The sequence below is a fragment of the Balaenoptera musculus genome, chromosome 14 (genome assembly GCF_009873245.2).
Source record: "Balaenoptera musculus isolate JJ_BM4_2016_0621 chromosome 14, mBalMus1.pri.v3, whole genome shotgun sequence".
NCBI lineage: Eukaryota > Metazoa > Chordata > Mammalia > Artiodactyla > Balaenopteridae > Balaenoptera > Balaenoptera musculus.
Genome location: NC_045798.1, coordinates 7,858,874 through 7,871,171, shown reverse-complemented (window position 1 = coordinate 7,871,171; position 12,298 = coordinate 7,858,874). Strand labels below are relative to the sequence as shown.

The window sequence follows — 12,298 nt, the reverse complement described above, 5'->3', positions numbered from 1 at the left end:
TCACTGTGTCTGAGCCCTGTGTTATCACTGAGTTCCTAGTGGAAACAAGACCCCTGCAGATGCCTGGGGAGACCCAGATCCATCCCCCGCAGATTAGCAGTCCCAGGGCTGGGAGACGTCGCCTCTGTCCCTTCTGCCTGGGGCATCGTCCCAGGCGCCGGGTACCATGTCGGACCTTGTGGCGTGCAGCGCTGGAGAGTGACGGCGAGCAGTGTGGCTCTAGCGTGCGTTCCTCACGTCTTCTCTTCCTTTCTTAGGAGAGCATCCTGCCAACCACCACTCTGCCCACCGCGAGCCTCCCCGACGGCTTCATCGCGCCCCCTGCAGCCACGGCCCTGGACCCCACACGTGGGCAGGGCTGTGAACACACCTCCCAGCCAGGGGACCCCTTTCTCCAGCCCACAGACTTAGGTCCCTCTGCACCACCACTGAGTGTCCCCCAGCCCTTCCTCCCCGTGTTCACCATGCCCTTGCTGTCGCCCAGCCCAGCCCCGGCACCTGCTTCCCCCGTCTTGCCATTAGGCCCTCCTCCCGCCACTGCCCTGAACCCCCCGACTCCCCCTGCCTTCCTGCAGCCACAGAAGTTTGCCGAAGTCAGCAAGTCGCCCCCTGTCATCACCCACACGGCCTCTGCCACCCTCACCCACGACGCCTCTGCCACCACCTTCAGCCAGAGCCAGGGCCTCATCATCACGACCCACTACCCCACCCCCTCCGTGTCCCCGTGTGGCCTGGCGCTGTCTCCGGTCACCCGGCCACCAGCCGTCGGGCCTCCTCAACCCCGTTTAACTTTCGTGCACCCCAAGCCCGTATCCTTGCCTGGGGGGAGGCACAAGCAGCCCCCCAAAATAGTGCCTGCTCCCAAACCAGAGCCCATGTCCTTGGTATTGAAGAATGCTTGCCTCGCCCCAGGTGAGTCAGGTGGAGGGAAGCAAGTGGGATTCTCCCCCTGCCCTCATCCCCCGCCGGGATGTTTCCCGTCCCCAGGCTTGCAAACTCGTGACACACACATTGTGATGGGAAACAGAAGGGTTATGAAAGACTACATGCGTAGATCTAGTCTGTTTTTTTCTATTCTATGTTGTTCTTTTAGTTAGTCTCAACCCAGTTTGAAAAAAACATGGTCCTGGTCACCTCTTTCCCGGGTCTGTAATCTGTCCCCTCCAAGGAGAAGTTGCAAAAAAGTAGCTTTGTCTCCATGCCCTGCGGCAAGGAGGTGACGTCTCAGTGGCAGCAGAGGGGTCGTGTGCTGCTCCTAGGGCCCCCCCGCCCCCCGTGCAGCCTGGCCAGCCCTGGCATCAGGAGCAGGCCCCCAGCTGGGCCGCCACCCTCACCTCCCCCTTGTTCTGGCAGCTGCCTTTTCAGGACAGCCCCAAGCAGTGATCATGACATCAGGCCCTCTGAAGAGAGAAGGGATGTTGGCTTCCACCGTGTCCCAGTCCAACATGGTCATCACGCCTGCTGCCATCGCCAGGGTGAGTGGCCCAGACAGGCCCTCAGCATCCTGTAAGCTTGGGTGGCCCTCACCCAGCATGACTGTGGTCGGGGGTGACCTCTCTCCCCTGTGTCCCCTCAGGCTCCTGGGGTCACAGAGTTCCACAGCGGCATCCTGGTGACAGACCTTGGCCACGGCACGGGCAGCCAGCCTGCTCCCCTCTCCCGGCTCTTCTCTCCCAGCACAGTGCCGGACTCCCTGGTAAAGGGCGAGCAGGTCCCGCCACATGGGGGCATCGCCCAGGTCCCTGCCACGGGTGCCAGTGAGTCTGCTGTCTGGTTGGAACGGTTGGGACCGCGTGAGTGGAGTGACGGGCCCGCTCTGGACTGGGGAGGCTGCCGAGGGTGCCCGGGATTGAGCCTGGGTTTCCAGGCCGGGTGGTGAGAAGCTGCCAGTGGCCCAGGCTAGGGAAGTGCTCGGCAAAGGGCAGGATAAACCAGGGAAAGCAGCCGGCGCGTCGCAGCGCAGGCGGTGTGTATGCTCGCGGAGACATCGCTCAGCCTCCTTCAGAAAGGCCTCACTCGGATGGGGACTTCCCTGGGGGTCCAGTGGTTGAGACTCCGTGCTGCCAACGCAGCGGGTACGGGTTCATTCCCTGGTCAGGGAGCTAAGATCCCACGTGCCACGTGAAGTGACCAAAATAGATTTTAAAAATTAAAAAATAAATTAAAAAGAAAAAAGAAAGGCCTGGCTCTGAGCTGCCAGCTCCGATCCACAAAAGGGCTTGAGGGGGCCGCGTCGACAGTTTCCAGAAAGCACGAGCCTGCTGTTGCAGCCACGGGAGCCCCCGGCCTTGTCCCCTCCCCCGCGGTGGGCCGGCACCGTGCCTTGGGAGCCCCCTTCCCTCCTCCCCAGCTTGGTCTTCCGTTGGTGAGGTGGCCGGGGTAGGACTGATACTGCCCAGGGACGTCTGAAGAGCTGAGAGGTCAGGGTAGATGATCTTCCCGAGGCTGTGCTGCTGCGGGCTGGGGGGAAGCCAGGTACCAGGTCGGAGGGAGACCAAGGTGTCTTCCTGTCTCGGGTAAAACCGTGGCAGCTGCTCCCGGCACCCTGTGCAGAGGCAGCTTCCCGAGGTGGAGGGCAGGACACGAGGGGGAAGGCTCTCTACTTAGAGGGGTCAGACAGGGACTTGTCCCAGGACAGGTTTTGAAGAATAAGGACCCTCATCTGGGAAGATGGGGACGCAGACTAGCTATGAGTCAGGCCCTGGGATGCTGCATGGGGCTCGGGCTCAGGGAGACGGCGCCTTGGCCACCGAGGGGGGGTCCCCGCAGGTTAGAGCCTTGAGAGCAGGGTGGGGAGAGCAGCCGAGCGGAGGGGGCCGAGCCTGAGGCATCCGTGCTGTGAAGCGGGACTGACCGGGGGGGGGCCAGGGAGGGGCTTCCTGCGGGTGGCTCCGCAGCCTGGGCCACAGGTTTCTTCCACCGTGTTCTTTGTGGGTAAAATAGCACTTTTGTTTTTTTAATTAAAAAATGTCGGGGGTGGGTACGATTGAAAAAAGTGTGAGAAAACATACATGTAGAAATTAAAGAACAACAAAAAAAGGACAGGTAGCTGTGTGCTCACCACCCAGGGTGAGAACTGCAGCCTCGCAGGCGCCGAGGGGCCCCTGGCGGCCCAGGAGGCAGGCCTCCTCGCAGCCCCCAGACCCGCGACTGCAGCGTCCAGCTGGCGTCCGTCAGGCCTAACGGAACCCACCTCCTGCCCCCGCCTGGTGGCAAGGATCCCTCCCGATTTTGCTGTGGGGCTGCCATGGAGGCTCAGGGTGGGTGTCCCCGCGCAGCTGCTGCAGCCTGGTCCCTGAGGGGAGTCTCTGCTCTTCCCAGGTCGAGACTGCCCGAACTCAGGGCAGGCCTCTCCGTGTGCTTCAGAACAGAGCCCCAGTCCTCAGTCTCCCCAGAACAACTGCTCAGGGAAATCTTCTGCAGACCCCAAAAATGTGGCTGCTTTAAAGGTACCTGTGGGGTCTTGATTCCCTTGGAAGGATGGGGAGGCAAGGGGAAGCGTATCAAGGGACTTTGGGGATGGCTGCGTCCCTTACTAGAGACACACTGGAAAGAACCGTGGGCTTGAGGGGTGTCCCACACCAGGCTGGGGCAGCATCGGAAAGAGGGAGGTTTGCTGCTTTAACCTTGAGCCTCTTGGCTCCTCCCATCCCCCACCTCCCCCCCAGCCCTGTGGTGACGGCGGCCCTCAGCCCAGGAGCCAGCACGGAGCCCTGTGGAGCAGTGGGGGGAGGCGGCAGCTGTCAGAACTGGGTCCGCGGTGTGAGGGTGGCCGGGAGGGGCCGAGCCAGCAGCCTCGGACCCTTGCTGTGCTCTCTTCTGCAGGGATGGTTTTCTAGTCCCGTCCTGTCGCCCTCCTGGCTCCCGCTGGAGCCTTTTAGCTTCCTGTCGCCCCTCCTTCCACATAGGTCTCTAGAGGCCACAGGGTCCCAATCTGCCCCTAATCTGGGTGGCAGGCGGGGGTGGGATGGGGAGGGGAGGGGTCCCTGTGTCACAGTGACGGGTCGATTTCCCAACAGAACCGGCAGATGAAGCACATTTCAGCCGAGCAGAAAAGGCGCTTCAACATCAAGATGGGCTTTGACACCCTCAACAGCTTGATCTCTAATAACACCAAGCTGGTGAGTGGCCGGAGGGCGGGGAGGGCCGACAGGACGGGCGGACATGGCGGGGTCGCCGCGCCTGCTGCCGCCCTGACCCGGCCGCCCCTTGCAGACCAGCCACGCCATCACGCTGCAGAAGACGGTGGAGTACATCACCAAGTTGCAGCAGGAGCGCAGCCAGATGCAGGAGGAGGCCCGGCGGCTGCGAGAGGAAATCGAGGAGCTCAACACCACCATCATGTGAGGCTGGGCCTGGGGGCTCAGGTGGCACCCCGTCCTCGCTGGCACGGCACAGAGGGGGCGCTCATCGCCGGTGGAGGCCTCTCTGCTCAGCGCCGCAGCCTTTGCCCTCCTCCTCCTCCCCAGGCTCCCCTCCCGGGCCCGCCCACTTGGCCCCCACCACGCCGAGCTTCCTTTGACTCTTCCTGTCGTTTCAGCTCCTGCCAGCAGCTGCTCCCTGCCACGGGCGTCCCCGTCACCCGGCGCCAGTTTGATCACATGCGAGACATGTTTGACGAATATGTGAAAAGCCGGACTCTGCAGAATTGGAAGTTCTGGATTGTATCTTTGGGTTTTCTTTGCTCATCCCCCATCCCCCCGACCAGGGCACTAAAACCGCAGACACTGAGCCTTCAGTTGCTTTAGAAAGATGCTCTCTAAATGGTTGTCATTGAGTTTGTCAAGACAGGTAATGCTAGTTTCTGTCTCGAGAGGGAGGGGCCCGGCCGGGCCCATGGTGTGGAGCAGGCTGTCCTTGGTGACCGTCCTGGCTTGGGGCTCCCTGGGGACCTGGAACAGGCCCGCTTTGCGCTCTGAGTCCTTGAGAAGTAAAGACAAGGCTGGAGCCACTGGCAGAAGCAGTAAGGTGGGCAGGAGGTGGGATCTGGTCTGACGCGTCCTGGCACCAGCTCTGTCCTGGCAGCAGCGCGGAGTGTGGTGCCACCCGAAACCAGGGCTCACAGAGCGACTAAGTGGCAGAGCCTGGATTTGAAGCCAGTTCCCCCCGGGCTGTTTTCTGGGTTTGTGCCGCAGGGCCTTGACTGCTGTAACGAGGCACGGATACCTGAGTGCTGGGCTCTGTCTCTGGGGCCAAGGCCTCCCTGCACTTGGCCTTCCAGATGTCAGCAGGGCCCTTATGGGGGACGGCTCTGCCCTTGCCACTCCCCACCCAGCCACCGCTGTGCCTCCGAGTGGACAGTGTGCGCGGGGGTGGGGTCGGTCGCCGTGCCTGGGCCTGGGGTCTGATGGGCTGCGGAGGGGGTCACGTGGGAGGAGGGACGCTCCAGCCTCAGCTCTGACAGGGCGGCTGGTGTCTGTGTGCACTAATGGGCGGGTTTTAAAGGAAGAGACGACAGACGCCAGCTCCAGTGCCCCAACTTTGCTCTGGTCCTGGTCCCTGAGTGGCGCTGGCATGAGTCAGAACCTCTGTGGTCAGTGGCAGGTTCCTCGGCATCAGGCTGAGTGTGGTGACCGTGGTCGCCACCTGGGCTCAGGAACAGTTAGGGACCGCTCGCTCTCCCTCCCTCCCTCTCTCCCTCCCTCTCTCTCTCTCCCTCCCTCTCTCTCTCTTTCTCTCTCTGTCTCTCCCTCTCTCTCCCTCTCTCTCTCTGTCTCTCCCTCTCTCCCTCTCTCCCTCTCTCTCTCTCCCTCTCTCTCTCTCTCTCTCTCTCTCTCTCTCTCTCTCTCTCTCTCTCTCTCTCGCCCCCTCTCCTCCGCCCCGCCCCGTCACAACTATGCACAGTTACTTGCCAGTCCTGAGGGGAGCTGGTCACGGGCAAGCCCGTGACTGGACGTCGTTCTCTCCACGCTCGCTTCCCTTTTCTTTAACGTGCGTGCTGTGCAGTTCAGCGTCATCATCAAGCCGCTGTTTGAGTCCTTCAAGGGTGTGGTGTCCAGCAGCAGCCTGGAGGAGCTGCACCGCACGGCGCTGTGCTGGCTGGACGAGCACTGCTCCCTGCCCGTTCTCAGGCCGAGTGAGTGGGGCCGTGCGGGCTTGGATGGGGCTGCCAAAAACCCAGGCTCTGCTGCAGGTGGCCTGCAGACCGCTGGGGCAGGGGGGCGAGGCCGAGCCGGAGGCGCCCCTGCAGGGCGGAGGGGTGAGGGCTCCCAGAGCCTCCGTGTGCCTGTTGATCAGATCCAGCTCGCATTTAGTGAGCACCTACTATTTACCAGGCCACGTATCAGGGGTTTTCAGATACGTTTTCGTGTTTAATTCTTGTAATAACAAAAAGAGCTGTGGCCGTGTATAAAGGCTGTAGAGGTGTGATGCTAAAGCAGGGGGACGAGCAGGAAGAGGTCAGTGTTCCCCGCCCACCTGCAGCGTAGGAGGTAGGACCGGGGGAGTCGTCTTAAAGGCAGAGGTGTGAGTGTCCAGACCTCAGGCGAGAGGCTCTCCCGGTGTCCGTGCCGCTCCTGCTCTGGGGGCCTGAGAATCCCCACGCGGGGTGCACACACGTCGCCGCGTGTTCCGTCCTCTGGGGGCTTGGAGCTGGCGCCGGGCCGCGTCTGCAGGCTGCTCCTCTGTCTTGCAGCCGTGCTGAACACCCTCCGGCACCTGAGCACCACCACGTCCATCCTGACGGACCCGGCCCAGCTGCCGGAGCAGGCGGCGGAGGCCGTCACCAGAATGGGCCAGAGATCTGGGGAGTCTTAGCAGTGCTTAGCGGGCACATGGCCGCGTGAGAAGCCGTGAAGACCCTTCCTGCCTGTGGAGAGGAGGCCGCGCCCCTCACCTCTCCTGATGCGGAGCTTCCGGGCCTCCCTCCGACTGCGGCCCAGGCCGCTCAGAACGCCATGCTCAGGTCTGAAGCAGGTTCGGGTCCTGCCCACAGCAGTAGCCCAGCTTAGGGAACCCCTTGCTGTGAACTCTGACTCAGCGACCTCTGTCACCGACCTCCCCTCCCCTCGGGTAGCCGGGATAAAGGGGAACGCTGCCCGTCCCGGTCCTGTCCTGTCCTGTCCTGTCCTGCTGGTGGGGTGTCGGGGCCACGGCGGCAGCGCGGGGAGCAGACGGGGCAAGAGGGGGCATCACCCGCTCCCCCAAGTCAGGAAACGTGAGGGTCCTTCCCGGCTCCTGTCTGGAGACTTACACACGCTGCCTCCTGTCACCTCTCAGGCGCCCGTGGGGCAGTTGGAAGGCATCCTCCTTCCTGCCCCGACTCTGACCTTGTAGATAGATTGAACGTCTGCTCAGGCTTCACAGGGCCGGCTGCCGGGGAAACCCCGCAACACACGTGTGCAAAGTGGTGGGTGCACGTGCCCGCAGACAGGAACGGAAGCGCAAGCGACGCGGAGCTGCTGCTGGCTTGGAGGGCCGCTCGGGCGGGGCTTCGATCTGTCCTGATCTGGTTCCACTTGGCGTTGCAGCCTCCGTGGTGACACCGACCTGAGAACCGCGTGGCGGGGCTCAGCTGGGGCCCTGCTTCCGAGCCGCAGCCGGGCGGGCGGCCGTGCTTGATAGGTGCTGCTGGCCCTTCGGGTGCGGTGTTCGAAAGGCCAGGCTCCACAGTGCTGCCGTCGGCCTGGTCGCCGTGTCTGGATTGTCCAGCTGGGAGCCCCAAATCATAACAGTTCCTGGACCAAAGACGCCACCGCACCCAGCGTCTGTCTCATGTTTGGAGGCAGAAATTGAATGTTGACACAGAGCTCCGAGGTGGCTCCAGACCAGACTGTAGAGAGTTGTATTCAGATTTGGTCCAGGTGGAGGGGGCAGCAGGCTGTTTCCGGATGTGGGAATTGCACTTGGAAGGGTTCAGAGGAGGGCACGGCAGGAGGGGCGGTCCCGGGCCCCGCCCTCCTCTCGGTGTGTCTGCAAGAGCAGCTCCAGGTGGAAGGATGCTGTCTAACTGCTCAGGAAGCCCAGCCAGGGGCACCTCCTCACTGAAAGAATGTGCTTTTCACGTCCTGCTGTGAAGTTCAGAGGCCAGCAGGCTTCCCGTTCAACCTCTGTCCTCCGGGCCCGCGACGGAGACTGGGCAAGCGCTGGGCAGACCAGGAGCCCAGGGGCCCCAGCAGGGGGCGCTGCGGGCCGCCCTCTGAAGCTCGGACCATTTCGGAGGCTGCTGCTGGTTCCCGGAGGCCTGTGGAAGGTGCTCGGGGTGGGGCAGGCAGCCCCACCCCAGCCTCGGCTGATGGAGGACGGAGGCGGGGTCCTCTCTCGGCCGCTGGCCGTGCCACTGCCCCTGCCACGGGTCACGACCGGTCACCTGCTCCAGCCCCGTCAAGGGTGCCTCGGCGGCACCCCTGCACCTCCCCAGAACCCGTGTTTACAGGCCTTCCGATCGCTCTCCTGAGGCGCGAGCACGCAGCGAGGCCGGGCCAGCCCTTCGTTTCCACTGGGATGAGGGACAGGAGCCCAGCCTTCCCCCGGGGTGGACACGAGGTCGCCCCCAAAAGTGGAAGAGCACGCGGTAAGAACTCCGTGAGGCTCAAAAGGGAAAAAGGAAAGCCAGAGACGTTCCAGCCACGAGGGCTCGTGGAGGGTCCTGCCCTCGGCCTCGCCCCAGTTCCTGTGCCTTCGTAAACCGCGTGGTGGCCGCGGAGCTCGGCCCGGCCGTGACCTCTCCGAGATCCCTAGCTTTCTCCCCACCCCTTGCCGGGAGTCTTTTTTTTTTTTTTTTTTTTTTTTTTTTTTAGCTCCCTGGGATATAAAATTGGCCTCTTCCTTCTCTGGCCTACCTCTCCCTCCCTTTGGCTGATTTAATGTTCACGATTCTGTTTTTTTAAATATTTAAGGCTGTTAGGTTGTATGAGGCATTGAAGGGGGTGTGTGTGTGTGTGTGTGTGTGTGCGCCCGTGTGTGTGTGTGTGTGTGTGTGTCCCAGCAGGCGTTTAACTAGATGCATGTTTTGTTTTGAGATATTTACTTAAATCCATTTCTCTTGGTGCTCACCATTACGGCTGTAGGGCCGCAAAGCTGTATCTCTTACTACAAACACGTTTGTTTCTTGCCCCGGAAGTTTTCTTGTTTTGGATTCTTGCCTGATGAGTCTGGCCAGACGGGGGCCTAGCTTTGACCTCTGTCCTGGGGTCCCAGGCCGGGGTGCAGGGACCCCGGGGCCACTCTGCCAACCGCCTCCAGTGGATGCTGTAGTTTGTTTACACTCACTTTCACCCCTACTCCTGTCCCTACTCCCATAAAAGAGACTTAAAAATGCTGACACTTTGGAGGATAAGAAAATCAAATCTGAAAAGGAAAAAAAAAAAAAAGCCCATCTGGCACGTAATCTTTGAAAGTGTTTCTGTGAAATCTTTCTGTGCCATCAACTCCCTTCCCACTGCTGGTTGCTGTTTGACACCGTGTGGGAGATGCAGGGAGAGTGGGGCTTTCTGCAGTTGGCTGGCCCGTCCCTCCCTCGGTCTCAGGCGGGTTACGGCCAGCTGTCACCCCTCTCCCACCAGGCCCCCCACCTGGCTGGGGTTTTCAGGGCACGAGGGAAGAAGCAGTCCCGGCGTCAGGAGTCAGTGTCGATGTGAGCACCAGCTCTTGTTGGGGAGGGGCGGGCAGGGCGCTGTGGGTGACCCTGTGCACCCAGCTCGCTCTGCTCTCTGTGCTTGTGACCTGATCCCGCCTCCCTCGCTAGGTGGCGCTCAGCCCTCCAGGTGGTTATTGCTCCGGCTGATAGAAAGAGAAACTTAGAGTCTCAGGGGACACGGCACCCCAGGGTGGGGGCCAAACCCCGTGTCCCTCCCCAGGTGAAGGGGTGCGGGGGCCTCCTCTCAGCCTGGGCCTGCCCTCCCTGCACAGCCGGCTCTCCACCTGGGTGAGCGGGTCCGAGCGGCAGGCTCATTGCCGTTGTCAAGATCCCACGTTCTCACTGTCCAGCTGAACGAGGGCTCATCAGGGCGGAGCCGGGGCTGCCCAGGGGGCCCGTCTGCCTGCGGCCTGCACGCTTACTCAGTGTGGACCCAGCCCGGCGCCGGCTAGCCTGCCCCACTTCGGTTCTTTTACCTCATCTGGGCTCCAGGTGGGCAGGCTTGGAACACCGCTTGTCGGAGCAGCTTGGCTTCCTTGGTGGTGGGCTTGCTGAGGAAGGGAGCTGGGGGGCCCCACTGTGGGCTCAAGGGCAGCAGTGGGCTAGGGTTTTTGGCTCCACGCCCCTGGTGCCTCGTATACGAAAGAGGATTGTCACCACGTCTGAACACAGATGACAGGAGAGGACAGTGAGGCTGGAGGGTGGAGGAGCTCGGACCTTCAACACGTTGTACCTTTCAGTGGTCGCTTAGCCTTGACCCGCTCAGCGGGCAGGTTTGGGGATCGGAGGGGCTCCAGGAGCCGAGAGAAGCCTTAGGACCCCCCGGGTGCCTCCACACAGATCACCTGCCCTATTTTCTTTTCCTTCTGACGACTTGGCTTTCCCGGCTCACCACACAGGGCTGTTTCCTGTCGAGGCTTGTGAACGTAAGCCTTTGAGAAAGAAAAGGGAACGTTTCCTGTTGAATGTTGGCCTTGACTATGCGTGTGTGTATGTGTGTGTGTGCTTGCACAAGCCTGCGTGTGTGTTTGTGGGTGTTTACTTAATGGAATTTTATTTTTGTGAAATTCTTTTATAATTATGTAGCAAAATTCACCTCCATCTCGCAGTCAAACTTTTGGTTCCAGAGTCAACCCTGGGCGTCACTAATTTGAAGAATTCTCTCCTGGGTTTCTGAACGGAGATGCGCCACTGTCAAGAGTTGAGGTTGTGGAGAGGGTTGGGAGAAACTGAAGTCTGATGCATTTCCGTAGAGTTTACATCCTGCAGTTAAAAGGTAGGAAGGGCTCGACCAGGGAGACACGAAGCCCAGGCTATGTTTCTTGCGAGGGAGCTGGACCGCGGCCTCACCCCGAGGTGCCCTGCTGCTGCTTTATCTGAATCTGTTCACACGGCTTGTTTTGCTTGTTTTGTAACGCCACAGCTGAAACAGCACGTTCGTTTCCTTTTTTGGGTTTCAGTTCATTGTATAAATGGTTCATTTTTTCTGTTGTGAGCTCTGGTGACTTGTGTCAGGCCTCCCGTAGGAGACAGTCACCCCTTGTGGGCAGAAAAACAAAACCCAAGAAGAGTTGTGTTAATCGGAGGCTCCCTCAGGCCTGCACCATCCAGAGCACGGCCCTTTATGCTCCACTGTTGAGAAGCAGGTTTCCACCAGCTGAATTCAACACTACAATGCAGTTCAAAAACTATATTTGCATCCAAGACAATAAAAAGCCGTATTTTTTCGAAGAGCCTGTGGTGTGTGGTCTTTGCTACCCTGTCGGGCGGTGGAAGAGACCATAGAATGAGGTCAGAGCGGAGTGAAGCTCACGCTAGCCTTGGGGGGAGTGGGTGCAGCCTGGAGCCAGGGGCTGGGAGTGAGGAGACGGGCCTGAGGCAGTGGGGCTCCGGAGGCGGCCGCAGAAGACGGCGGCCCTAAAGAGAGGCCTCCGCCGAAAGGCCCAACAGGACACATTCTGCCCGTGAACTCACCAGGACCTGGTGCTCCAGGCCTTTCCCAGGTGGACAGAGTCCAGGGGTACTTGTACAAAACTGCCCGTTTCCTCGTGCGGAACTTGGGCAAACAGCAGCCGCCCTGCGCTCTTTACAGGGTGGTCACGAGGGTCACACGAAGTCACGAACATCCGGTGCCCAGAAAGCACAGGTTATCACCAACGTGGCCAGCACTGGCCCCAGCACAGAGCGGGGTGGCTGCGTCGCGGTGATGCCCCGGGGGGGGGGGGCGGTGGGCCCCCTGCTGACTGTTGACCCGACACTGTAGGCAGAAAATGCTGGGAAGTTGACCAGCAGAGATGTCCCTTTGTTGTGCTGAGATGTTGATGATTTCTGTTTAATCTAAAAGCCTTTCTTTTAGCCCTACCATCTTCCTGTGCCCCCAGCTCCTTGCGGCTGGGCAGGGTGACTGTGAGATGAGGCGTGCTGTCCCCTTTCAGCCTGCCGGCCCCTCTACAGAGCTGCTGGCTTGTTTCACTGAACAACTGCCCGGATCCGTATCTCCTGACTAAGATGCAGTGCGTTCATATGCAGGCCCTTGTCTGATCAACCCCCCACGCCTCCCCCGAGGAAGAAAGTCTTCATGACACAAAGCCAGATTTGGGGCCGTGAGAACCAGGGCCCCCTGAGAGAGGTGAGTGGTTCATGGACTCCTTGAGGCTAGAAGGAACTCGGTTTCCATTGACCTAATCAGTGGGTGTCCAGTTGGTTCTTCTAACTTTTTGA

The 12,298-nt window shown here is 60.6% G+C and overlaps 1 protein-coding gene across 4 annotated transcripts in view; it reads left to right on the top strand.

Moving 5' to 3' along the window:
• The window catches only part of LOC118879853 (MLX interacting protein), a 61,456-nt gene extending 50,152 nt beyond the window's left edge, over window positions 1-11,304 (top strand). For 2 of the 4 annotated variants that reach the window (XM_036822958.1, XM_036822957.1), the window contains exons 9-17: window positions 258-912; window positions 1,354-1,475; window positions 1,577-1,793; window positions 3,322-3,449; window positions 4,020-4,121; window positions 4,216-4,343; window positions 4,541-4,664; window positions 5,947-6,076; window positions 6,635-11,304. In XM_036822958.1, the coding sequence (XP_036678853.1) occupies window positions 258-912; window positions 1,354-1,475; window positions 1,577-1,793; window positions 3,322-3,449; window positions 4,020-4,121; window positions 4,216-4,343; window positions 4,541-4,664; window positions 5,947-6,076; window positions 6,635-6,756 (1,728 nt within the window). In that variant the 3' untranslated portion in view covers window positions 6,757-11,304. The remainder of the gene's footprint in view (window positions 1-257; window positions 913-1,353; window positions 1,476-1,576; window positions 1,794-3,321; window positions 3,450-4,019; window positions 4,122-4,215; window positions 4,344-4,540; window positions 4,665-5,946; window positions 6,077-6,634) is intronic. The other 2 variants (XR_005016166.1, XM_036822959.1) reach the window with 2 other exon arrangements.
• The last annotated feature ends 994 nt before the right edge of the window (window positions 11,305-12,298 follow it).